General features: G+C 44.0%; 1 protein-coding gene across 1 annotated transcript in view; it reads right to left on the bottom strand.

Moving 5' to 3' along the window:
* Positions 1-872: 872 nt before the first annotated feature.
* Positions 873-25032, bottom strand: part of BLTP3A (bridge-like lipid transfer protein family member 3A) — a 42545-nt gene continuing 18385 nt past the window's right edge. Inside the window, exons 5-21 of the mRNA XM_065885949.1 lie at positions 24398-24587; positions 23944-24084; positions 23348-23518; positions 22475-22667; positions 15341-15427; positions 14654-14824; positions 14103-14242; positions 13556-13697; positions 13114-13307; positions 11449-12905; positions 6381-6577; positions 4566-4720; positions 4331-4481; positions 2190-2452; positions 1637-1745; positions 1405-1511; positions 873-998 (exon numbers count right to left, since the gene is read on the bottom strand). Of these exons, the coding sequence (XP_065742021.1) occupies positions 873-998; positions 1405-1511; positions 1637-1745; positions 2190-2452; positions 4331-4481; positions 4566-4720; positions 6381-6577; positions 11449-12905; positions 13114-13307; positions 13556-13697; positions 14103-14242; positions 14654-14824; positions 15341-15427; positions 22475-22667; positions 23348-23518; positions 23944-24084; positions 24398-24587 (3994 nt within the window). The remainder of the gene's footprint in view (positions 999-1404; positions 1512-1636; positions 1746-2189; positions 2453-4330; positions 4482-4565; positions 4721-6380; positions 6578-11448; positions 12906-13113; positions 13308-13555; positions 13698-14102; positions 14243-14653; positions 14825-15340; positions 15428-22474; positions 22668-23347; positions 23519-23943; positions 24085-24397; positions 24588-25032) is intronic.

The raw sequence follows: 25032 nt of genomic DNA, 5'->3' as shown, positions 1-25032 counted from the left end.
GCGCCAGGGACCCCGGGGAGACAGGAAATAACCTGTGAGGTGCAGCTGTGGAAGAGAGACAGGACACGGCCAGCAACAGTGGCGCAGAACCAAGCTCCCCTACAGATCCTCACCATGTCATGCCTTCAACCTAGCTCAGGGTGAACAGTTGCTTCTTAAATTTCAAACAAATTGCATTATAGAAGGGAAAGATGATACAAGTGAACTGCTACTGCTGTTTACTTCCTACCACAGCATCACAGCGATGAAAGCATCACAGAAAGAAAGCTTAACCCTGAAATATCTGATTGTAATATGAGCCAAGATGACATGAGCTTGGTTTCCTTTCCAAACAAGGCAGAATCCATGTCTCATTTATTCTTGTGCCTCCCCAGGCTCCCGCCTTGCTGGCTATTTCCTGTTCCACTCTACTACCGTGGCCGAAGCTCAGGCCAAGGACTTCTCAGGTCGACTACAGGAAGCTCTGGAACATAGAATCTTTGATGGCTCTGTGGGTGACCAACTGAGGAGATGGGTACTCTGCCTTGTTCACACAGGTGGAGCAAGCAAATGTCTCTGCTATGAAACCAGACGGTGAAATGACCCTACAGTGTTGAGGAGATTCCACCTAGTGTGCAGAGGGCCAAAAGGCTTTATACAGGAAATACGTGATGCCTGAGCCACACACAAAGCTGCCCCCAACTTCCTGGAACGTGGTAATATTTTGCCCTGTCTTCCATCCAAGTCAGAACTGCTAGTAGAAAGGACACCACGAGGAGTGAGTTGAGCATCCTTAGCTGACTTGTCCAACCCTGGATGGTGCCTGTCGCAGGTGGTGCGATTGCTGGTGATCTCCTCCTCTCTCCTTGGCACAGATGGCTGAGCCATTGCTGTCAGAGCTCAAAGAGGGGGTTATATTTCCTAATCTCCTGAAGAAGTTTCTCTTTATCCTGGTTGGCATGAGCCAATGCTTGTTTAGTTTCTATAAGTTCCTTTTGTAGGGTAGGCAGTTCTTGTACCTGAGGAACAATTAGTAATTCACAGTGAATGAATAAGGTAACACACCTTGCAGAAACATCCAGTAAGGGAACGAGGAGTAAGAATTCAAGCAGAACAACCCACAAGTTTGGTCAATGATCAAGAAAACCCAACTAGATATTTCCTAAGAGCCTAAACCCCTCTTCAGAGTTCATCAGTTGCAGGGACAGCAACAGGTGGAAGATGTCATCAGCAACTATTCACCTCCAGCTCCTGACTTACATCCTCTGTTCAGCACTTCTAGAAGCTGCTGCTAGGTGACAGGAGCCCAGACCACCCAGCTGTACCCAGCACAAGCAACCTTTTCAGCCCTCTGAGTTTTACCCGCTTCTGTGATTACAGCCCCTAAGGGTTTATGGGAAAGGTACTGTTCAGTTATATCCTCACCTGTGAACCAAAAGCCTCCCCTGTGGGCACAGGAAACACCTGTTCTTTTGGGGGCTGCCTCTTCTCACTTTTAAGTACTTCGGCTGATGGTCCGTCCTGAGCAGCAGCTGGAAAAAAGTAAAGGTTCTAAATGACAAGCTGCCAGCAACGTGCAGACTATTCCTAGTTGTCACCGATTCCTTTACAGGAGCAAAAAGGCAGAGAAGCCGGGAGGCTGACAAGCTCAACTCACCGCCTATGTGGAACACACCATCGTCACTCCGCTTCAGCACAACGTGCTCCACGGCTAGAGTGATGGGGATGGGGCCTGGAGAGGTCGGATAGATGGGGGGGATATCGTCCTATAGGAAAGAGAGAAACCACAAGATGCCCCCAACCAGCTCAGAACAACTTAGGTAACAAGCCATGCTTCTACCATTAGCTGGAAGCACTTTTATGTCAAATGTATGTTCATCCATACATTCTTGTGAGATGTGAGAGGCATGATTGAGTCTCTCCCACTCTAGAGGTGGTGAGACTGAGGACCTGATAACCTAATGGGCTTGCACAGTCATGCTGCATGCCAAGGTCAGGGCTAGAGACAAGATCCCCTCAGTTGAATTCAGGACTCTTTGCCAGCAACACATTTTTATGTACTACTGTAACACTGACAAAGAATGCTAATATGCATTTCCTCACTTGATCCTCATTACATTTTACAGGGACAGGAGAAGAAGTTAACAGCTGTCACTGCCAGAATCCCTTGCCTGACTAAGTCTAGGGTAAAACCCCAAAGTTCCTCTCACCTTTAGAGTGATCCTGGAGTTCAGGAGCTCAATCTGCATGGGAACTACCAGTGGGATCTCCTCATCCTCCAAGAAGGGCCCCAGGCCACTGAGCACCGAAGTGAGCAGCTCAAGGTCACAGCCCTGAAGCAAGAAACGTAGGAAGCCATTCTGTGTGGCCAGAGGGGAATGAACAGCTGCACCAGGCCCCACCTCAAAGCGAAGGCCTACAGCTGGCCTGACGTGGCCAGTCTTCAAAGTTGAGGCTTCCTGAAAGCTTGTGCCTTTGAGAAGAAAGACAGAAGGAAAACATATTAATTAATTACTAGCCAGTGATTGCTCTAAGCACTTTATATATATTTAATATTCCTAACAACCCTGGGCCAGAAGTATTATTATCATTCCCATTTTAGAGATGAAAGAACTACGGCACAGAGAGTAACTTGCCCAAAGTAACACAACTTGTAAGTAGCAAGGATACGACTTGCACGCAGGCAGCCTAACTGCAAAGACTGTGGGCTTGGCTACTTTGCTCTAATGCCTCTCATGACAGAAGGGATGTTAAGGACCAATAAAAAGCTAGTCTTGCTATGAATCAGAGGCACTGGGCTGATGGCCAAGGTAAAGCTCTTAAAACAGAGGACCCTTGGGAATTCCCTGGCGGTCCAGTGGTTAGGACTCGGCGCTTTCACTGCTGTGGCCGAGGTTCAATCCCTGGTCAGGGAACTAAGATCCCGCAAGCCACACAGCACAGCCAAAAACAAACAAGCAAACAGACAAACAGAGGACCCTCAACTCTGCTAAATTTGATCACCTCTTCCTTTCTCCAAGTCTTGGTCTTCTCACCTCTCTCTGAGGAAGCCAAGCGGGATCTATGCTAATTTACTCAAAATTGCATAAAGAATAATCTTAGGTGTAGTCAAGGCTATGAAACAACTTACATACCTATATAAATGCAAATTGGTACAACCATTCTGGAAAACAAATTGGCATTATCTACTAAGGTTAAAGCTATACCTACCCTAATGACCTAACAATTATTTTCTCAGGAATATAAACCTGGAGAAACTCTCCAACATACATATCAGGAGACATGTACAAGGATGGGCATGTCAAGACAGCCCTATTTGAAATAGCAAAAAATCTGGAAACAACCCAAATGTCTGTTCAGAATAGACTGAAGAATAGTAACTAGAGTAATGGGTACAAGAGATATTTTGGGGGTGATGGTGATGGTTGTAGAACGCTGTAAGCTTACTAATATTTATCAAATTGTGTACTTACAAGGAGTGAATTTCATAGTACGCATAAGCAGTTTTTAAAAAAGCAAAAAGTGGTATATTTCTACAATAGAATATTATATAGTAGTAAAAATGAATAAATTGGAGTTAACAACCTAGAAGAATCTGAAGAATATCATGGTACTTGAAATCACAAAAGAATACAAACTATGATTCCATTTAGAAAAACTTGAAAAACTGCAAAGCTAAATAATACATTGATACAAACACATGCAGAAGAATTGTAAAGCAAGAGAATGAGAAATACAAAATTCAGGACAATGATTCCCTATGATAGGTGAGAGGCAAGAGGAAGGTTCTGGAGAGGGACTCCCGGGGACTTCAAAGTTAATGGTACTGTTCTATTTACTAAACTAGGTAGTGGGTACATGGGTTCATTGTACTGTTGTTATTTTATACCTTATATATATTTTACAAGTATTCTTTAGTATCTACTCAATATTTTTAAAAAAATTTTTAAACAAAGCATGTAGCTTAAGCCCAGATTTTTGCTGTCATCTTTTAAAGTATAAATGATAATTCACATCAAAGGACTGAATCAGAAGTTCCCTGATCAGATATAGCTTGATGTTAGCAGCCTCACAAAGAAGTGGACACAGTCCTCATGTATAAGCATAAGGAGCACCTGGGAGGTGAGGACGCAGACTAGCCTACTGAGTACAAAACCCCAGAAAGAGCTCTGGGAGGCTCCTTGCAAGGAGGCCTCATTAGACTTCTTCCTCCCCCTAATCGCTGCTGGAGAGAAGCGCCAAAGGCTTGGCACTAAGGTAGCTGCCCTTGGAGCACAGTGACAGGAGCAAGTTAAGCTATGGATGCCCCAGAAAAATCCCACCAGCTCTCCTGCAATCCCACCATCCTCACCTGGGCACTGTCGATGAAGGAACTGCCAGAGTCCCATGGTGCCTAGCTGCTGGAGGGTCAGCTCCTCTGCTTGCAGGGCCACAGTCAGGTCCTCACCACGTACCTCAATCCCCAAAGACACCTCATTCACCTTCAGGACCAGAACTGAGACCTGTAAAAGGAGACTCCCTTAGCTGAGTCCCAAGCTTCCAGCTTAGAGCCTACCCTCTGCAGAGAAGAAAATAGAACAGCTGACCAGGTGAAGATGGAGGTCTTCCCCACTGGGTGAGGCTGAACTCTTGGCCTCTGGTGACCCCTGGCCATAACTATCCGCAACAGGGCTCCCTTGAACACCAGCACTGTCTAAGACATTGGGAAGAGATCCTGGAGGAAGAGATTCTCGACCAGACTCTGCATTAAGAAAGATAACAAAAGAATTTGAGAGTCAAAAAATTCTATTCAAATCCAATCTCTAAAAACAGTGACAACTGTAAAAATAAAACATTTATGACACTCATGAGACAACTGGAAATTTGAAGACTAACTAGATATTTAATGAATTTAGGGAATTATTGTTAATTTTTAAAAAGACAATGGTATTTGGTCACCTTAAAAAAAAGTCTGTAAATGGAAGCAAACTAAGTGTCTATGGACGGATAAATGGTTAAACAAAATGTGGTATAAACATACAACAAATAATGGTCTTAAAAAGGAAGGAAATTCTGACACATGCTACATACAACGTAAATGAACCTTAAGGACATTTTATGTGAAATGAAACAAGCCAGTCACGTATGGTTCCATTTATGTGAGGTACCCAGACGGTCAAATTCATAGAGACAGAGAGTAGAATGGTGATTGCCAGGGGCTGGTGGAAGAGGGAATGAGGAGTTATTGTTTAATGGGTATAGAGTTTTGCAAGATGAAAGAGTTCTGGAGATGGATAGTGGTGACGGTTGTGCAATGATTTGAAGGTAACTAATGCTACTAAATTATAGTTTAAAATAGTTAAGATGGTATATTTTATGTTATGTGTATTTTACCATAATTTTTAAAAAATTTTAATATTTAAAAAATTTGTATTTTCTAGAGATGCATAATGAAAATATTTATGGATAAAATGATATGTTTGGGACTTGCTCCAAAATAATATGGGAGGAAGGGAAGTGGGCAGAAGAATATATAAAACAAGAATGGCCATGAGTTCTTAATATCTGAAGCTAGGTAATGGGTATATGAAGGTTCGCTATTTGATTCTATTTTTTTTTTTTTTGAGGTACACGGGCCTCTCACTGTTGTGGCCTCTCCTGTTGCAGAGCACAGGCTCCAGACGCGCAGGTTCAGCGGCCATGGCTCACAGGCCCAGCCGCTCCGTGGCATGTGGGATCCTCCTGGACCGGGGCACGAACCCGTGCCCCCTGCATCGGCAGGCAGACTCTCAACCACTGCGCCACCATGAAAGCCCTGATTCTGTCTATTTTTAAATATTTGGATTTTCCCATAAGAGATTAATAATAATAACAAAACAAACATGGATATATACCATCCAGCTTAAGAAACAGTACATTCTCTTTTTATTTTCATTTAGATACTCTTAAGGGGCGATTTTAAAAGTTTTCATTTCAATAAGCTGAAAGAACTAGTGTTAACTCCTAGTGGTGATTAATCTAATGCCTAAAGGTTACTTGTTTTATCATAGACAAAAAGCTCCTAGTTATTTTCCAACAATAAAATACATAGTTTAGGCAAAAAGCAGACAACAAACACACACACCATTGATACAGCCACAGAATTAGTCTTACCGCCACAGCTACATGGCTGTAAGACTAGCGCTCTCTTCTTTGAGTGTTGTTCTGTGATAAAGGTCAAGTACTAATCAATAACCTAGAAGATGTGGGGATAAGGTCAGAGCCACAAATCCACTAAAATTTCTCCTCTTTTGGTTTTTTGATTAAGAAAATGTCTACTTTATCAAATCTCAGCTCCTTTTGCATCCTGCTGGTCTGAATACAGGCATCAGAAAGAACACTCTTGGGGCTCTACAACTCTGCCCGGCTCTGCTTCCACTTACCAGACTCCAAGAGCATCACAAAGCTCTCACTGCCATCACTGTCCACTGAAATCCGGTCTTCAGGGCCACTGTTATCCAATGAGACACCATCAAATGACTGCTGAGATACTGTCCTCTTCATGGAGAAAAATCGGAGTCGGGCAGCACCTCCACCTACAGGGGCTGCCACCCCCTCATCTATCTTGGCCATGGGCTCCCTGTTTAAAAAACAAAAACAAAACCCACAAATGTGGCTTAGGAGGTATGTTGTTCCATTCCTTTGCAATACCCATCCTTTTCAGCCCAGACCGTTATTGTATACATAAACTTTGATGTCAATTATTACCCGCTACAAAACCACTTTTTAACTGCTGGCCTTTCTGAATCCCCATATTCCAGCATTTCAAACTGCATAGGCAGTTCTCCCATATCAAATGTCAAGGTTATTCAGAGTCATCCCATGTACAGAAGAGACCAACTACCTACAGCCCTGGTGCTTGTGAATGGTACCTGAAACCCATGTTCATTCCTCAAGTACTTACTGAATAACCTCTGCATACAAGGCACCGGGCAGTGGTGGGGAGTGATGAATAAGACATCCCCGGTCCTCAAAGAATGTACATTCTATCAGGAGAGAGGAGACTTATACACAAATAACCTTATATGGTAGTAAGTCACACACACCGTAAGAGGGACAGGGATACAAGCCAAAGGTTAGGCAATACCAAAGAGGGGAAAGGATGAAGAGAACGGCTCTGTGGAAAGAGATTATGTTTGAGGTGGTCCTTGAAGGACTGTGAAAGAGATGATGAAGAGGGCCTTCCATGGGGAAGGAACAGCATGAGCAAAGGCATGGAGCCAGAAAACGAAATGTACCTTTGGAGACTAGTAAAGAGCTCAGCTCAGCTGGAGCGTAAGTTTTGTCGGGGGAGAGCAATAGAAGATAAAGTTAGAAAGGTTTCTTTAAAGAAACCTTTAAAGACCTTATGTGCCCACCCTCTGATTTTATTTATAGGTGAAGAAACTGACTCAGTCCCAGTTAAAGGTAGAATTAAGAAGAACCCAAGTCACCTGACTTCTTGCTAAGTGCCTTTTTCACTTTACCACATGAGTGGCAGCCACATTATAGAAAACCCTGGACAAAAGATAATGCATGAAAGTGCTCTGAAAACTGTGAAGTGCAGGAGGCATACAGGAAATCTCTGTACTGTCTACTCAATATTGCTGTGAAGCTAAAACTGCTCTAGAAAATAGTCTATTTTTAAAAACTGTAAAGTGCCATATGGATATATCATAATAACTGATTATGCCACACTAAGAAGTTCAAACTCAATTCAGGGAGAATAAAGAAAAAGCCAGAAGGCTTTAGAAAAGGGAAATAACAAGATCATACCTGTGGTTTAAGAAGTTTGACCTGGGACTTCCCTGGTGGCGCAGTGGTCGAGAATCTGCCTGCAAATGCAGGGGACATGGATTCGAGCCCCGATCTGGGAAGATCCCACATGCCGCGGAGCAACTAAGCTCGTGTCCCACAACTACTGAGCCTGCGCTCTAGAGCCCGCGAACCACAACTACTGAGCCTGCGTGCCACAACTACTGAAGCCCGCACGCCTACAGCCCGAACTCTGCAACAAGAGAAGCCACCGCAACGAGAAGCCCACGCACTACAACGAAGAGTAGACCCCGCTCACCGCAACTAGAGAAAGCCCGCGCGCAGCAACAAAGACCCAATGCAGCCAAAAATAAATAAACAATTAATTAATTAATTTTTTTAAAAAAAGAAGTTTGACCTGCCTTTTCCAAATATGCTAGCGAGGGAAAGATATCCAATGAGGAAATCAACTAATAGTTCACTAAAATAGTCCCCATGTGGGAGCAGACAGGAGAAACAGATGTGAGACTCCCTAGAGCTGTGCTCCCAGCGTCATCCTCAGAGGAACCTTATCATCTAAAGGGGAAATCATTAGAAATGCAGCTTCTCAGGCTCTGTCTCAGACCTACTGGACGAGGAACTCTGGGGACAGGGCTCAGCACTCTGTGTTTTAACAAGCCTCCAGATGATTCTGAAGCATGCTTAAGTTTAAAAGGATGGTCAGAACCTGACAAATGCCTGGAAGAGGCAGAGCTTGAATGAGCAAAGGAATGATGCCACCATAAAAAGAAAGAAAAAGAGAACTGGCCGGGGGTGGGAGGGATAAGGAATTTATTCTTTTATATATGTGAGGTTCAAGGCACCCCTGGGAGATCAGTGTGGAGCTATGGGCAGTAGATAGTTTTAAAGCAAGAGCAGGGGAGAGGAGGGAAGTTAGGACTGAAAATAAGGACTCTCGCAGATGTGAGGAGATGGACAAAATAACCTAGAGCGAAAAGTACAGCTGATCCTTGAACAACACGGGTTTGAACTGCGCAGGTCCATTTATATGCAAATTTTTTTCAAGAGTAAATACTATAGTACTGCACAATCCACAGATGGTTGAATCTGTGGATGCGTTGGAACCACTTATATGCAGGAACCTCTTATAGGTAAAGCCAACTATAGGTTACATGCAGATTTTCAACTGCACAGAGATTCAGTGCTCCTAATCACCACATTGATCAAGGGTCAAATGTATTCAAAAATGCATTTGAGTGATATAAACCTTCTGAAAGTTTGGCAAATACATCAAGAACCTTAAAATGTTTGTAGAGGGCTTCCCTGGTGGCGCAGTGGTGGAGAGTCCGCCTGCCGATGCAGGGGACGCGGGTTCGTGCCCCGGTCCGGGAAGATCCCACATACCGCAGAGCGGCTGGACCCGTGAGCCATGGCCGCTGAGTCTGCGCATCCGGAGCCTGTGCTCCGCAACGGGAGAGGCCACAACAGTGAGAGGCCCGTGTACCAAAAAAAAAAAATGTTTATAGTGTTTGTCCCAATAATTCCACTTCTGGGTTTTATTCTAAAGATTTAGATATGCATAAAGAGTAATGTTCACAAAAATAGGGATGTTTAACACAGCCTTGGTTTTACCTGAGAAAAAATTGGAAACAGACTAAATGATGCCCCCCAGAGAGTGGACTGGATGAATAACTTATGATACACCCATCTGCAAGAATATAATAGAGCAATTAAAAATTATATGTTCAAATACCTCATGAATGGGGAACTATTCACAATAAATCATAAAGAGAATAAACCTGGAAATTTTCTATATTATATAGAAATAATATAAATACACAAATATTATAAAATAATATTTGGGTATTTTATATGAGTAGGCACATGTAAGCATTCGCATGGATACACAAATATGTATAGAAAAATTGGAAGCAAACAGATGCAAATGTAAATAATGGCTATCTCTGGATAGTGTCATTACAAGTGACTCTTAACGTTTTCTTCTTTCTTCTTTTATTTTTCCACACTGTCAACGAAATGAACACAAATCATTTTTATAAGTTAAAAAATAAAAATTATGACAAAAGCGATCAGAATATGGACAGCCTAGTGCTGTGGAACAGTTCCATTTACAGGATAAAAGGAAAAAGAGAGCAGCCAAGGGAAAAGAAAAGACTCCTTCCAAGAAGTGCGAGGAACTGGGTGGGTTACAAGTGCCCAGAATGAACTGACCAGCAAGGCTGACTGCACAGAGGAGTCCTGGAAAAAGATGACTGAGAAAAGGCCACTGGCCTGGGCAGTTAGGAAGTCACTGTTGGTATTTCAAACAGAGTTTGTATCACACACCTTTCTTTTCTCCTTTTTACCTCTCCTCTTTTCCCATCTCCCTTACTTTTCTCTAATTAGAAAAGGCAGCACATTAGGTGACTGGGAGTCCAGGCTTTCAATCCTCACCCCACCACTCACAAGCTGTGTGATCTTGAGCAAGTTTCTTACCTCTCTGAGCCTCAGTTTTCTCATCTGTAAAATGTGGAGTGATATTAGGACCTGCCTTATAGGGTTCTTACAATAATTCAATGCATTAATATTGTTAATATTTAGGACAAGGCCTGACACATAGAAAGTACTCAATAAAAGTTGCCTAGTATTATTACATAATTAATCCTTTAAGCTTTCCTCTTTTTTCCTCCTAGGCTATGTAGGCCTAGCAGGTACTAGTATACCCACAGGTATTGCTTTGAGACACACTTAAGAAAATCCACTTAGACAAAAGTTCTAAAGCCACTGATCTTCAAACCATGGTCCCCAAACCACTAAGTGTCCCAGCAAAGATTTCCCATAGTTTTCATTATCTTTCCTAAAACCACAGGCACCCATGGAAAAATCTATACCTTCCCACTCTTCTGACTGTGCATTTCTGTGTTTTCTGCTTACTCCCCACTGTAGCCCCGGCGTCTAACACAGAGCCTGGCACACAGTAAGGGCTCAAAACATACTTGTTGAACGGATGAGTGAAATTCTTCCTTCTCTATTACTCTGACAGATATTGATAAGGTGTACCAGAAAGAGCAAGTTCAAAGCCCCAGCTTTTCTAGTTATAAGATACAGGATCCATGGGCTCATCCTCTCTGAAGCTTCCATTTCCTCAGTTATAAACTGGGGATACAAACATCTGCAACGACCTCCCCGAGCTGCTGTGGGGATTACATCAAATAAAATACTATATGAGAGCCCACTGAAAAGAATAAAATATCATACAGGTGCCAGGTATTATTATTCTGATACAGCATAGCTGTATCAATAACAGTGAATCAGAGAAAGAGGAGATAGCTTGATGCTAAGAAGCAATAAATGTTGACTTGAAAACTGCCCAAGACCAGGCTAAGATATATGGAGGCATGAGAAAATCCATGGAATTTTGTTATTTTATTGCAATTTCTGGTTCTTCCCCTATCACAGAATTAGGTGTAGTCCTGAAAGTAAAGTCCCTCTGACTGGTATGCCTATATCCTCTAAGTAGCCTGAAAGTTCTTCCGCTGCTCTACAGGCAGCTCTGAAAACTAAAGGCTTTGCCACATTAACTAGGCCATTCCATATACGCTCCTGGACCACGCGGTGCTTCCCCATCTACAAGTGCACATGTCAGGAGGCCTGAGCCCAATGGCCAGAGCTAGGAGGGAGAGAGGAGGTGAATGAAGGAGGCAGAGAACCACTCACTTGGCTGGGGGCAGAGACAGCATCTTGTGCATGGTGGAGGTCATTCGGTCTCTGCCCAGACTGAAGGCATCCTTAGTCAGAGACATAGCTTCCTTGGTGAGGTCCATGGTGGCATGTAGAGCCTCCTTTGTGGCATCCTTGGTCATGTGAATAGCACTTGATAATTCTCCCTCAATGTTCTTCAAGGGGATGAGCTCGCCCTGTCCATTCACAGCAGTATCCTTGCCCCCTGGGGGCTTCAACTCAGCTGGTGAGCTAGGTGCCTGGGCGCTGCTCATTCCCTTGTCCTGTAAGGACTCAACTGCCTCATGGCCCTTCCCTGCCTCCTGCTGTGCAAGAGAATCCGAGTCCTGCACTTCTCCATTGCTATGGACAGGCAGTGGCCTATCCTGGGATGCATCCAGATTTTCAACGTCAGTGTCCTCCAGAACCTTCCTGGGGCTTGCTGGGCCCTGTTCTGAGGAGGCATCAGACTTCAGCTCCCTATCCTCTGAAGGAGACAGCTCTGAATCTACAAGGCTCGTAGTATCTGAACCCTCAGAGTCAGCTTCGACAGCCCCAGGGACAGGATGCATGAGCAGAGCCACCTCAGCACTGGGGAAGAGGACGCCAATGCAAGCTGTCTGGTCCTGCAGAGGAGACCCAGTCATGGCCTCGGTATCCTTAGTAAGCTGCTCCTGAAGACCCTGGAGCACCTCCTTCAGGCGGAGGAGAGCCAAGTACTGGTAGTGGTCAAGCCTCACTCGGACATGCTCAGGCGAGTGTACGAGCACATGCACATCTGCCACGTCCTCCAGCTCTGTCAGAGGCCCTTTGTTATCCACACTACTGCTGCCTTCTTTCAGAATTTCCATGACTTCTGTAAGGCCTGATAGGCTTTTCAAATCATGCTCAGTCTTTGACCTCTGATGGGACACAGTGTCAGGGGCAAGGGCCTCAGAATGGACAGGACTGCCAAAGCTGGCGGATGCTTTCAGCCTCCCTTCTGTGGCCATAAGGAGCTTTCGTGCCTTGGCTTGCTGCCAGCGGAGGGGTAGGCAGGCCCAAATCGACAAGGGGAAGGGGGCCACAAAATTCAAGGAATGGCCTTTGAAGTTCTCTGTTCCCTCAAAGTCCAAGGAGATCTGGGTGAAGTGGATGGACCAGAGATCCTGGGAAGCCTTAAGCCTCTGGGGAGGGAGGGCACTAGATTGAGGGAATCGGGAATCCACCTGGAAGGCGTGATGCAAAAACAGCATGTGCAGAAGGCTAAAGCCGCCTGGCACCTTGGGAAACTGAACATAATTGGAATGAAAGAACTCAGCAGCAGCAAAACCCCGGAAGAGACTCTGAAGGTCTGGACAGCTACAATGTGGGGCGTGACGTGTATTGGTGGCAGTCACGCCTGATGCAGAGAAGACAAGGGCCTGGGGACGGTGCAGCCCAGCCCGCTCTCTCTTCTCCAGCGGGAAGCTCACCTTCAGAGAGAAAATGAAACCCAATTCAGAATGGCCAGCTGAGCAACTCTGCAACCCACCATTAATACACACATGAAAGACCATTTGGGCTGTAAAACTGCTTTCCTTACTTCTATCAAATGGACAGAGCAGAACCTTGGATTATAGCCGTGGTAGAAGTGCAGCTGTGGCTGCCAACAGGGAACAAAAATCCCACTCTCTACCCTACCTTCAACCAGAAGGCATCCAGTCGGATGTCCAAGTGTTCATCTTTCTGGCTTGAATCTTCCAGTTTGTAGATAGCTTTGAACTGCTCCAAGCTGCGGTATAAATCCAGGCAGAAGAGGTTTCCCCAGAGCAAGCTGACAGGATCCATAGTAAATGTCAGACCATTTAACTGAATGTAAAGATTGGGACAGGGAACTGGAAAGCAGAGAAAAAAAGAAACCATGAATGAAGTAGCAGCTCGACTCTCACTTATCAGCTAATATTCATTTTATTATCAAAGGTATATATTTACACAGGGAAGAGTTTTCAACAAAGGTGTGCTAAACTAACTCAAACACTTAAAACTCCAAATGACAAACAGAATATAAGCAGAGAGCCCCCGAGGCTGACAAATGCGAAGAGCAAGAGCAAGACAGTAAGGACTGACCAGAGCAGATGCTTACCTGGCAGCTCCTGATTATCGGGGAAGTAATACTCTGTAAACTCAATATGAATGGCAGAGACCTGAGTGGGGAGGTTGTGAAGTTTCCGACTGCAGGAAAGGAGTGCTGATGGCTTCTTACTTGGCTGTCCAGCTGTAGAAACCTATGCAATCACGAGTTGCTGTTAGCATCTATACAGCACCCAGAATAGAATTTCCTCAATTTCCTCTGAGATAGGAGGATAAAGCCTCTACAACTCTTCCAAAGTCTGTCACAGGGAGCAGAGTGCTCTTCACGCAGATTCCAGGCATTCTCACACCTGACTAACACTATTTACAAGTTCGTTTTTTTCAGTGAAAGGTTTGTAGTGGGGTATTCAGAGGAAAGTGGGGAATCCCAAGTCCTGATCTCAGCAGTCACACTCAGAAAGAAACAGACCAAAGTCTCAAATCCACCTGGAAGGGAAGGAAGCAGCCTCCAAATTCTACAACCTTGATCACATTTGTTGCGTTCCAAATGAACTGCTCCACCCCTTTCCAGCCCTGTTTCCCTGTCATGGGCTCCTTACCTGGTGGACGTCCAAGTCATCCACCCGTATTACCAAGCAGCTAGAGCGTAGGCGATTCCATGCTGGAGGCCGAAAGACAGCCTGTCGGCCCTGAGAGGGGCTTCTCTCAAGGGGGTTCTTTTGAGGACTGGAGAGAGAATCTAAATAAAAATAAGGAGGTGGGAAAAAGAATCAGATACACTCAACTATCATCATTAATAGAATTCGGAAAGTAAAAACCCTAAGATCATTAATGCTATATGTAGGAAAGAGTTTAACACTGGCAAGCTCCAGGACGGAACTCAAAAACTATTCTCTCCTTAAGACCAAGGCAACGGCCTATTAAATAGAGAAGCTAACAACCTCTCTTCCACACTGCAGCTATCCCTGGAGACAAACAGGACTCCGTAAAGAAAAAAGTCACAGATGTCTCTCCGTGGGATAAAGTTGGAATAATCAGCCGGGAGTAAGTTGGGATAATTAGCCAGTCTAGTGCTTTATTGCCACCGGATACCTAAAGGTAAATGTCAAGAGGCAAAGCAACAGGAGTCCTCCAGCTCCTCATAACCCACCTGCTTTCCTCCGGAAGGGAGAGTCTACCCCCAGGTGCCAGGGTGGTTTCAGACCTGTCTCCTCATGCCATTTCTCCATTTTACTCTGAAATTCCATCACCAGCTTCTGGGCCCACTGGCCTCGGGTCTCCATGGCCTCACAGTGACGTACCCAATGTTTGCAGCTATCGCCTGTGCAATAAAGCAAAAAGATTTTAGTCTAAGATCATGACCCAATGTTACAAATTTTCTTTTCCATTGGTATAGTTTTCCATAATTCAGAATCTGACCCCTCACCGCCAATCCAAAATTCTCTGGGATAAGTAAAAATTATCTAGTGAGAGCACTCAAGTTCTTCTGGATTCTATATGTGATTTTTCCCTAGGGTTCCCTAAAGGCCAGCTGCTGACTTTTGCCATCTTTGACCATGGACCACTGGAGAGGCTCTAAAAATAGTGCAAGTAAGGGGTAGAGCACAGAATCAAAAGCAACATCTCAGACACTGCCTCCCCTCCTACTGCTTCTCATCAACAGTGGACCCTGCAAGTTTCCAGAAGATGTCCTCTTGAAAAGGACTATTGCCAACACCTCTCTGAGCATGTGCTGCAATCCCTGGCACCCTTCTGCTGGGCAGTCAGGGATGAACCCAGGCATATGGCCTCAATACCTAGGCCACGCTAAAACTGCACCCATTCAGAATTCTCCTACCTGCCCAGTGGAAGGGGTAATAGTCAAATGCCATCTTGCGAAAGGTAAGCTGCATTGCACCACCCATGAGTCTGTTTGCGGAGACACCTACAAAGAAAAATAAAGGTGAATAGCAGCAGAAGAAACAGAGGCCTAAACACCACTTGAAGCACTTAAAAGTCCTCCTAAGGGTCAGCTTCAAAGACTGGCTGATACATAAGTGTAGCCGAAAGGCCATGATGTCAGGTGATTTGCAAGGCTGAGGCCCTCCTCTTTTGAATTGCAATGGACATGCTCTAAAAGATTTTTTTTAAAAAGCATATTCCACTGTCTCTGTAAATGGCTGTCAGATTTCTGGAAAGAAAAAAGAAACTGCAAAACTCAGCAATCTGGAATTCCAGTCCTAGGTCTCCCACAGGCACACTTGACAACCTTGATTGATTGGTTCCCCCAAACCTGGCAATACTAGTATTGCTGCCCCGCTGCACAACACCTGGAGAGGCATAAGCCAAACTCCCCCAAAAACAGGACCTATATTACTTCCTTTCATATCTTAGCTAAAGCTGTGATATATAAGACTGTCATTACACACTGTACATATGAAGTACCATGGAACACTAAAAACACTGCACTAACAAGGACATTATAAACATACAGAATAGTGTAGATAACTGAATTTTTTTGCAATAAGTCAAATATTCTATTGTTTATCTTGAATTTACATTTAATTCTTACTAAATGAATGAACTTTCCATGTTTCTGTCTTATCTCTCCAACTAGACTCTAAGAACTGTAAGAACCAGGACTATTTCTTCTACATATGTGTGTTGTCTAACCTACCCTGTTCTGCACTTCCCTCCTATCCCTTCCATCCTATTTCCAGGTGAAGGGAAATACCATGGGACCTTCTAGCTGTAAGCTGGTACATCTACAACCAGGAGGGTCATTTCCATCCACTCTAGATATCACCACACCAAGGTTCTGGACTAATCACCATCCTATTAGGAGATACACCTACACCTGTGTTCCTGTTGCTCAACCTTTTTGTCATAATTACCACCTCATAGGAGCCTGTTTAGCTATTTTTTTCCTAATTGTCCCTTCTCCATGAAATTTAATACCACAGATATACTGTATATCTTATGTACTATATGTCTACCTGTGCTTTATACATAATAAGAATAAAGCTTATTCCTTTTATTCAATGTCAGGTTAAGAAAGACTAAATAATTCTTTTAAGTTAAAAGTTAAGGGACTTCCCTGGTGGCACAGTAATTAAGAATCCACCTGCCAATGCAGGGGACACGGGTTCGAGCCCTGGTCTGGGAAGATCCCACATGCCATGTGGCAACTAAGCCCGTGCGCCACAACTACTGAGCTTGCGCTCTAGAGCCCACACACCACAACTACTGAAGCCCACATACCCTAGAGCCCAGGCGTCACAACTACTGAGCCCACGCGCCACAACTACTGAAGCCCGTGCACTCTAGGGCCCATGTGCCGCAACGACTGAGCCTGCGTGTTGCAACTACTGAAGCTCACACACCTAAAGCCCATGCTCCACAACAAGAGAAGCCACTGCAATGAGAAGCCCAAGCACCGCAATGAAGAGTAGCCCCCCGCTTGCTGCAGCTAGAGAAAGACCACCACATAGCAACGAAGACCCAAAGCAGCCAAAAATTTTTTTTAAAAGGTTAAAAAATAAAGTGTGAAAAGTTAAATTTAAAATTTTAAAGCTATTAATATTTAACTTAAGTTTATAACTATATCTGCTGAGTAACTTTATATATATATTATTTATTTATTTATTTTTGGCTGCATTGGGTCTTTGTTGCTGTGCGCAGGCTTTCTTTAATTGCGGCGAGTGGGGGCTACTCTTCAATGTGGTGTGTGGGCTTCTTATTGCGGTGGCTTCTCTTGGTGCAGAGCACAGGCTCTAGGCGAATGAGCTTCAGTAGTTCTGGCACGCGGGCTTCAGTAGTTGTGGCTCACAGGCTCTAGAGCGCAGGCTCAGTAGTTGTGGAGCACGGGTTTAGTTGCTCTGCAGCATGGGGGATCTTCCTGGACCAGGGCTTGAACCCATGTCCCCTGCATTGGCAGGCGGATTCTTAACCACTGCACCACCAAGGAAGCCCTGCTGAGTAACTTTTAATGTAATTTATTTCTTATATAAATTATAATGTATAGAATCACATATGTAATTTAGTAATTTATATAAATACATAATAGTGACATAATCAAATTTTAATTATTCAAAATTATTTTTGAATAAAACAAAGTTTTTAAATTAATTTCTTAAAATTATTATTTTGTTAGCTTTTAACTTTTGCTTAACATGAGAAAATAACTTTAGCTTAACTAGGTGCTAGATATTCAGATAGTGTCAGTATTTTTCCTTTTCAACATTTAATTAAATTATTGATTGTTGAACAATTTGTAGAATTAAATAATAAAATATAAACTATTTTTATTTAATTCTCAAAGTTCAAATCACAAAAGTACTAAGGATTAAATATAAACAACACTGATGAGGCAGCCAATGACAGCTGCTAGCTATGTACAGGCCACCTCTCACCATCTGACTTTGAGATCAAGCAATAGATAAAGTCCTCTAATCACAGCCATCTGTTTGCCATAGTTTATAGCCCTGATCTTCCATGAACTCAACATCAGTGTTGCTCATATGATACCCAAGAAAACTCAATAAGAGAAATTAAATACTAAGAAATAAAATTCTGTCAATAAGGTTGAGCACTGTTATATCTAAGATTTTTTTTTCACCCCCACCCCTCACCAAAGAACCAATTTTCAACGTCCAGAATAGGCAAACATCAAGACAGAAAGATCAGTGGTTGCTTAGAGCTGCAAAATGGGGACTGTCATCTAATGGGTACAGAGTTTCTTTTACGGATGACAAAAAGGTTCTAAAATTAGATTGTAGTAATGATCACATAACCCTATGACTATACTTTAAAACACTGAGTTGTAGGGGCTCCCCTGGTGGCGCAGTGGTTGAGAGTCCGCCTGCCGATGCAAGGGACACGGGTTTGTGCCCCGGTCCGGGAGGATCCCACATGCCGCGGAGTGGCTGGGCCTGTGAGCCATGGCCGCTGAGCCTGTGCGTCCGGAGCCTGTGCTCCGCAACGGGAGAGGCCACAGCAGTGAGAGGCCCGCGTACCACAAAAAAAAAACCACTGAGTTGTATATTCTAAATGGGTAAATTGTACGGTATATGAATGATATCTCAATAAATATGTATCTGTTTCAAATAAAAGAGTGGATTTTTACCTGCTGTGGGGAGGTATCATCCCAGTTGAACATGCATGACCTAGGCTACTGGAGGGAGAGGGTTTCACAGCCATGCTCCCTCTATTGGATTTATTTGGAACTAAAAGAACAATAAACTCTACGACTGAACATATTAAAATAAGGTTTAGAATAGAAATCAAATATAATTACCCATTATCAACATATTTAATTATAAACACATAATCATATATGACACATAAATGGTAAATAGTGTACATAAATGACTAAAATTCTCCAGTGAGATGGTGGGAGAGGATAGCCTAGCCTGAAGAGAGATGAAGAAAGCTTTGGCTCACAGCCCTTATCCTGAGAGAGATAACTAAAAAGAGGCAGATGACCCTCTTTTCCCCATCAACCACCCTCCTTCTCCCAGAAGCCTGAAGGGTGAGCTGCTCCAGTTTGATTTTAAGAGACAGTGCTGCCCCACTGCAAGCCAAGCCGTCCCCAGTTACCCACCAAGTTTCCAATAACTTCACCTCCAATACCAAGGCTATAGTGTCCCTTAATGAAAAAGCAGACAGATGTAGCCTTCAAGAAGTCCCTAGAGCAGCATTATCCAAAAGAACTTTCTGTGATGATGGACATCTTCTATGGTCCATAGATTATAACGAGTACTTGAAATGTTGTTGGTGTAAATGAGGAACTGGATTTTTAATTTTATTTAATTTTGATTTTAATTTAAATAGCCACATGTGGCTACTGGCTACCATTTGGACAGAGAGTTCTAGAGCAATGCTATCCCATAGAAATGTAACATAAGCCACATAAGTAATTTAAAATTTTCTAGTAGCTACATTAAAAAAGTTTTTTTAAAAAAGTGAATTTAATTTTAATATTACACATTATTTAAACCAATATACTCCAAATATTATCATTTCAACATGTAATCAATATGAAAATAATTATTAAGGTATTCTACACTCGTTTTTTGTACGGTATCTTCGAAATCCCAGGTGTATGTTACACTTGCACCCCATCTCAATTTGGATCAGCCAATATTTCAAGTGCCCAACAGTCATATGTGGCTAGTGGCTGCCATATTGGACAGGACAACTCCAGAGAATCTTAGCACCCTTTCCATAACACCTAGTTCTCCCTTCCCCTTTCTTCCAAAATCCAAGGAGAAGAATCAAAGTCACAAGAACTCTTTGTGTTCCTTGCCTCTTCACAGAGTCATCTGCCACACCTGGGTATGGTTGGCTGGGATTTATCCCTCTATCTAAAACTATCTTATCCAGGGCTTCCCTGGTGGCGCAGTGGTTAAGAATCTGCCTGCCAATGCAGGGGACACGGGTTTGAGCCCTGGTCTGGGAAGATCCCACATGCCGCGGAGCAACTAAGCCCGTGAGCCACAACTACTGAGCCTGCGTGTCTAGAGCCTGTGCTCCACAACAAGAGAAGCCACGACAATGAGCAGCCCGCGCACCGTGATGAAGAGTAGCTCCTGCTCGCCGCAACTAGAGAAAGCCTGCGCACAGAAACGAAGACCCAACACAGCCATAAATAAATAAATAAATTTATTTTAAAATAAATAAATAAAATAAAATAAAAATATCTCATCCAAAACTTCCCTAAAATCCACCAAGTAGATTCACTTAGCTTAATAAATACATGGGGGCTTCAGGGAAGGCTAGTCATTCACCTCTGATTGCAGGACCCTGTTAGATGAAGAGGACAGTGCTATACGCCCTTATCAAGCAAAAGGACGAAACTCTCAATAATGTATTTTTGTTTGTTTGTTTGTTTTTTGGGTTTTTTTGCGGTACGCGGGCCTCTCACTGTTGTGGTCTCTCCCATCGCAGAGTACGGGCTCCGGACACACAGGCTCAGCGGCCATGGCTCACGGGCCCAGCCACTCTGCGGCATGTGGGATCTTCCCGGACCGGGGCACGAACCCGTGTCCCCTGCATCGGCAGGCGGACTCTCAACCACTGCGCCACCAGGGAAGCCCTCAATAATGTATTTTTAATAAAGATTTCTGAAAGGATTAAAAACAAAACAAAACAGGGACTTCTCTGGTGGCGCAATGGTTAAGACTCCCCGCTCCCAATGCAGGGGGCCTGGGTTCATTCCCTGGTCAGGGAACTAGATCCCACATGCATGCTACAACTAAGAGTTTGCATGCTGCAACTGAAAAAGATCCCGCACGCCACAACGAAGATCCTGCATGCCGCAACTAAGACCCAGTGCAACCAAATAAACAAATAAATATTTTTAAAAACAAAACAAAACTGCAAGGTCTTTATAGTAACACTTGGAAGAAACAACCAAACAAAACAATAATTGTTTTAGCAAAGAACTTCCAGAACTAGTGGCTAACAAACCAGTGAGCAATTTATTTTCTGTGGTGGCAAAAGCAATCTTTATGCTGTCACTGCTCCTTTCAGCTCTTTCATATTGGGAGTGGAGAGGGGCTGAAGTCACTTCAAGACCAAGGTATAGCAAAGCAAGAGAGGCATTGGCGCTTGGTGTCCCAGAAAGAAAAGGTAGTAGGTTTCCCCAAGGAAAATGAATCTAGGTCTCATTAAGAAGCAAACGTAACCTCCAGAGAAGAAAAGGCAGCAAGAACACAAGCTTCCATAGGACGACATCTAAAAACAAGAGCTGGTGGCAGAGGGGTGTAGAGGGGGAACAAAGAGTATTGAAGGAACTGGTAGCAGAGAAATAATAATACCGAATACTGGCCTATGACTGATGTCCTCCAAATTCAGTATATTGTGTCATTTGAGCCTGATAACAACCTATGAGGTAAATGAGTAAGATATGATTTAACTTAAGTTCACAAATGAAGAAACTCAAGAGAGGTGAAGTGATTTCCCTAAGGCTCATGAAGGAAAGAAATGAGTCAATTATTTTTTCATTCTGAATAAATGTGTATGTATACTTAATACCAGTTGCTCTAGTGAGTCTCAAATGGGCAGAGATGTCTGCCAAAAAAGCAGGTGCTATTTGTTTATGCTCTGCTTAGAGCACCACAAAATAAAAGCAATGTCTGAAGGGCTCTGGGCTTGACTTTCCTAACGACCACTCCACTCTGCATTAACGCCCTCTCTTTATTTAAAGATGGCTCTCCTATATCCTGTGTCTACTCTTTTTCATATGAAATATCCCTGTGTCTTTCAACTCTTTCCTGCTATGCTATGGTTTCCATAGCATTAAACAACCTGCACACCCTTCCTGGGATGCTTTCTCTTTGTTAATGTCCTCAAGGACAGCATCAAAAACAAGGCTTAGAGTTCCAAATGGAGTCTACAAAGGTGCCAGAGAAGAATTTCCAGAGTTCTGGAACCCACACTTCTATTGATGCAGTTTAAATTAATATGTGATTTAGGGAACACAATGTTAAAAAAAAAATTGCTCTAATGAATGAAAAAGCATGACAAGAACACACCATAACCCCTCTGCTTGGGAAGAACACATTTATACATAATAACTATTTAAATTGACTCAAAGATCTGAAAATTCTGAGGTTTCCTATAGTTGAATTTACTCTCCTGAAAGCTTATACCAGTGGTTAGCATTGCCCAAAAGACTCTGGGGAGGGAAAAAAAAGTATACACTGCTTGGGCTCTACCCCTGAAGATTCCGATTTAGTGGGGGCTGGGAAGAGGCCCAGCTCCTGTGTCTTACTATCTCACAGGTAGTTCTGCTGCATCCTAAAAGCTGAAGAGCACTTGCTGACAGAGAGCTGCCACAGGAGCACAGAGGCCTGAGGAAGGCCTGTGATTAAGGGGAGCCAGACAAATACCCCACAGAGTCTTGAAAACAGCCTTCCATCCCCAAGCTTTGCCCAGAGCTCCAGGTGGTGATGGACTACCCTGCACAGGCTTAGGCCTCACGGGGTACCTGGCTCTCGGGACTGGCTATCATCACAAATGTGCAGATCCAGGCGGGAGATGAGCAGATGGTAGGAGGACTCTTTCACATCAAATTTCTCAAAGTACTGGCTGAGGCGGCTGCTGCTGCTGTTGCTGCTGCCCTGGCTGCCACCGAACGCCTGGGCCCAGGACTGCTGGGCACTGGGAGCAGGTGGGGTGATCTACATGTGACAGAGAGAAACAAGAAGCCAGACCCAGACAGCCTCCTTGCTGGCTTTCTTTAAGCTTTAGTTCAGCCTGAAGAAAACCACAATTTGACAAGGTGTCCCTTCCTTCTCATAACTATTCGCCTGGTATCTCATGTAGGTCTATCCCACTTAAATAACCCAAACTCCAAGAAGCCAAATTATAATTAATCTAGTAACTGTCAGAGTCCTGTTCTGAGATTTGAATTGCCTTCTAAGCTCCCACCCCCCTAGAACTTAGCTGACTGATGCTAAAACACCTCCTCCAGGAAGTCTTCCCTAAATGCTCTCTTTCAGCCCAGGTAGTTGGATCCCTTTTCTTTGTGCTCTCATGGCACAGTGTTTACCTCTATTACAGCATCATATTGTAATAACTTGTTTATAGTCCATATTTTAAGACAGCAAGGGTTCCAAGGACAGGAACAAGAGGCTTTCCAGTGGCTAACACTGTATACCTAACACACTAGAGGCACCCAAAGAACAGAATAACTGAATAAATCAGAGGCACAGGCAAAGCCTATGTACCTACAGAAGTGAATGACAAATTCCCCCAAATAAGCCTAATAAAGTCTAGGCTCCACATACGGTGGAGGTGTGAATTAGGTCCGGCCTACCATCTCCCCACTGCCACCAAGGGTCTCTGTTTCACCTCTAACCTGTACAGGTTCAGGGGCCAGGCTCTTTCTCTGCTGGGCTGACTTCTCCATGGCCTCACTCAGTGATTCTGCATATTTCATCATAGCCTTGAGTTGTGAGTCAGTTAGCACCCAGAGCAGGTCATCCAACAGGAACATCAGCTTGGAGGCTATCACATTGCAATCTTTGGTCTGAAGGGGTCACATAGAACACAGGGTTCAACATCTGGTACCATCCCAACTACTCAAAGTGACCACTGCCCAACCAATTGCAGAGATGGCTTTTCAATCCCCAATACACGAAAGTATCAAGCACTGTGGAGAGTCAATTTCTTACAAAACTACTAAAGTTTTCTGTGATTAACAAGAAGCAGCAATGATCAACTGCCTATGTGTCCCTATATACAGGTAAAAATCGTGGTTTTCAAAATTAAAATGACAGGGAGGTAGAAATGTTTCCTCATTAGCAGATACAGTGCAACACTGAATTGCAGGTCCTCCCCTTTCAAATGTCAGTCCAGGGGCGGGCAACACTCAAAGAGGAGGAAACGCCATCTCCCATGCTATCTGGGAGAATAAAAGATGGAAGTTTTCATGAGGACAGAGAACACACTCACTCTTCTCTTGAGGGCTATTTGGATCCTGCCTTGGTTGGTAATAAGCCTCAGTGGAGTGGTGACTGGGTCCTGATCACCATTGTCTGTAGCATCTGCCTCAATTCGAAGTGTTTGCCAAGTTATTTCCTTAAATGTTAAAACCTAGAAGGAAAGAAAGTAAAATCCCTTAATTCTGTGGATGAAATGAATCAAGAGGCAGGAAGTCCAAGGGGAAAAGACTGGCAAGGCAGAGACCCCCACCATTCTCAGCTGGGATCCTACCCACAGAAGGCAGTGGATCAGAGATCCATAATTGAGGAAACAATGTAACAGTAACACTGGACAGAAGGGATTCTTGGGTTCCCAAGAATGGGGGAGACTTTGAGGAAATCCCCAAAGCAGGAATAACATCCTTTAAGAATGAGTCCTATTTTGAACCCCCCATTCTCCCTTCTCAGAATGCCAGGGCTGTCACCTCTCCTCGGCGGGGGTCAGTGATACGGGTGAGGCGGAGGTCACTCTGCTGCCAGTTGGGGTTCACACTATAGCCCTGGAGCTGCCACAATTCAAAAGAAGCGTGGAAGGCCTTGGAGTGAATCTTGATGGTGATGGAATTGACGACGATGAACATCCCCTCCACCACCTTCTCGGCAAAGCCATACTCACTACAACAAACAAGGCAGACCAGCATTCAGGATCATATGAGATTTGACACACACTCTATTTTTTTTTTTTTTTTTGGCCATGCCGTGCAGCTTGCGGGATTCTACTTCTCTGATCAGGGATTGAACCCGGGCCCTGGCAATGAAAGCACCGAGTCCTAACCACTGGGCAGCCAGGGAATTTGTAGGCATACTCTTTATACTGGAAGACATAAGACAAGACTCTTAACAACGCCTCTCTTTGGATGCTAGAACTGTGGATGACTTTTTTTTTTTTTTTTTTTTTTTTTGCAGTACGTGGGCCTCTCACTGTTGTGGCCTCTCCCGTTGTGGAGCACAGGCTCCGGACGCGCAGGCTCAGCGGCCATGGCTCACGGGCCCAGCCGCTCCGTGGCATGTGGAATCTTCCCGGACCGGGGCACGAACCCGTGGACCCTGCATCGGCAGG

This window comes from Phocoena phocoena, chromosome 10, assembly GCF_963924675.1.
Source record: "Phocoena phocoena chromosome 10, mPhoPho1.1, whole genome shotgun sequence".
Lineage (NCBI taxonomy): Eukaryota > Metazoa > Chordata > Mammalia > Artiodactyla > Phocoenidae > Phocoena > Phocoena phocoena.
The sequence above is the reverse complement of the archived record's forward strand: the minus strand, read 5'-3'. Positions and strand labels throughout refer to the sequence as shown.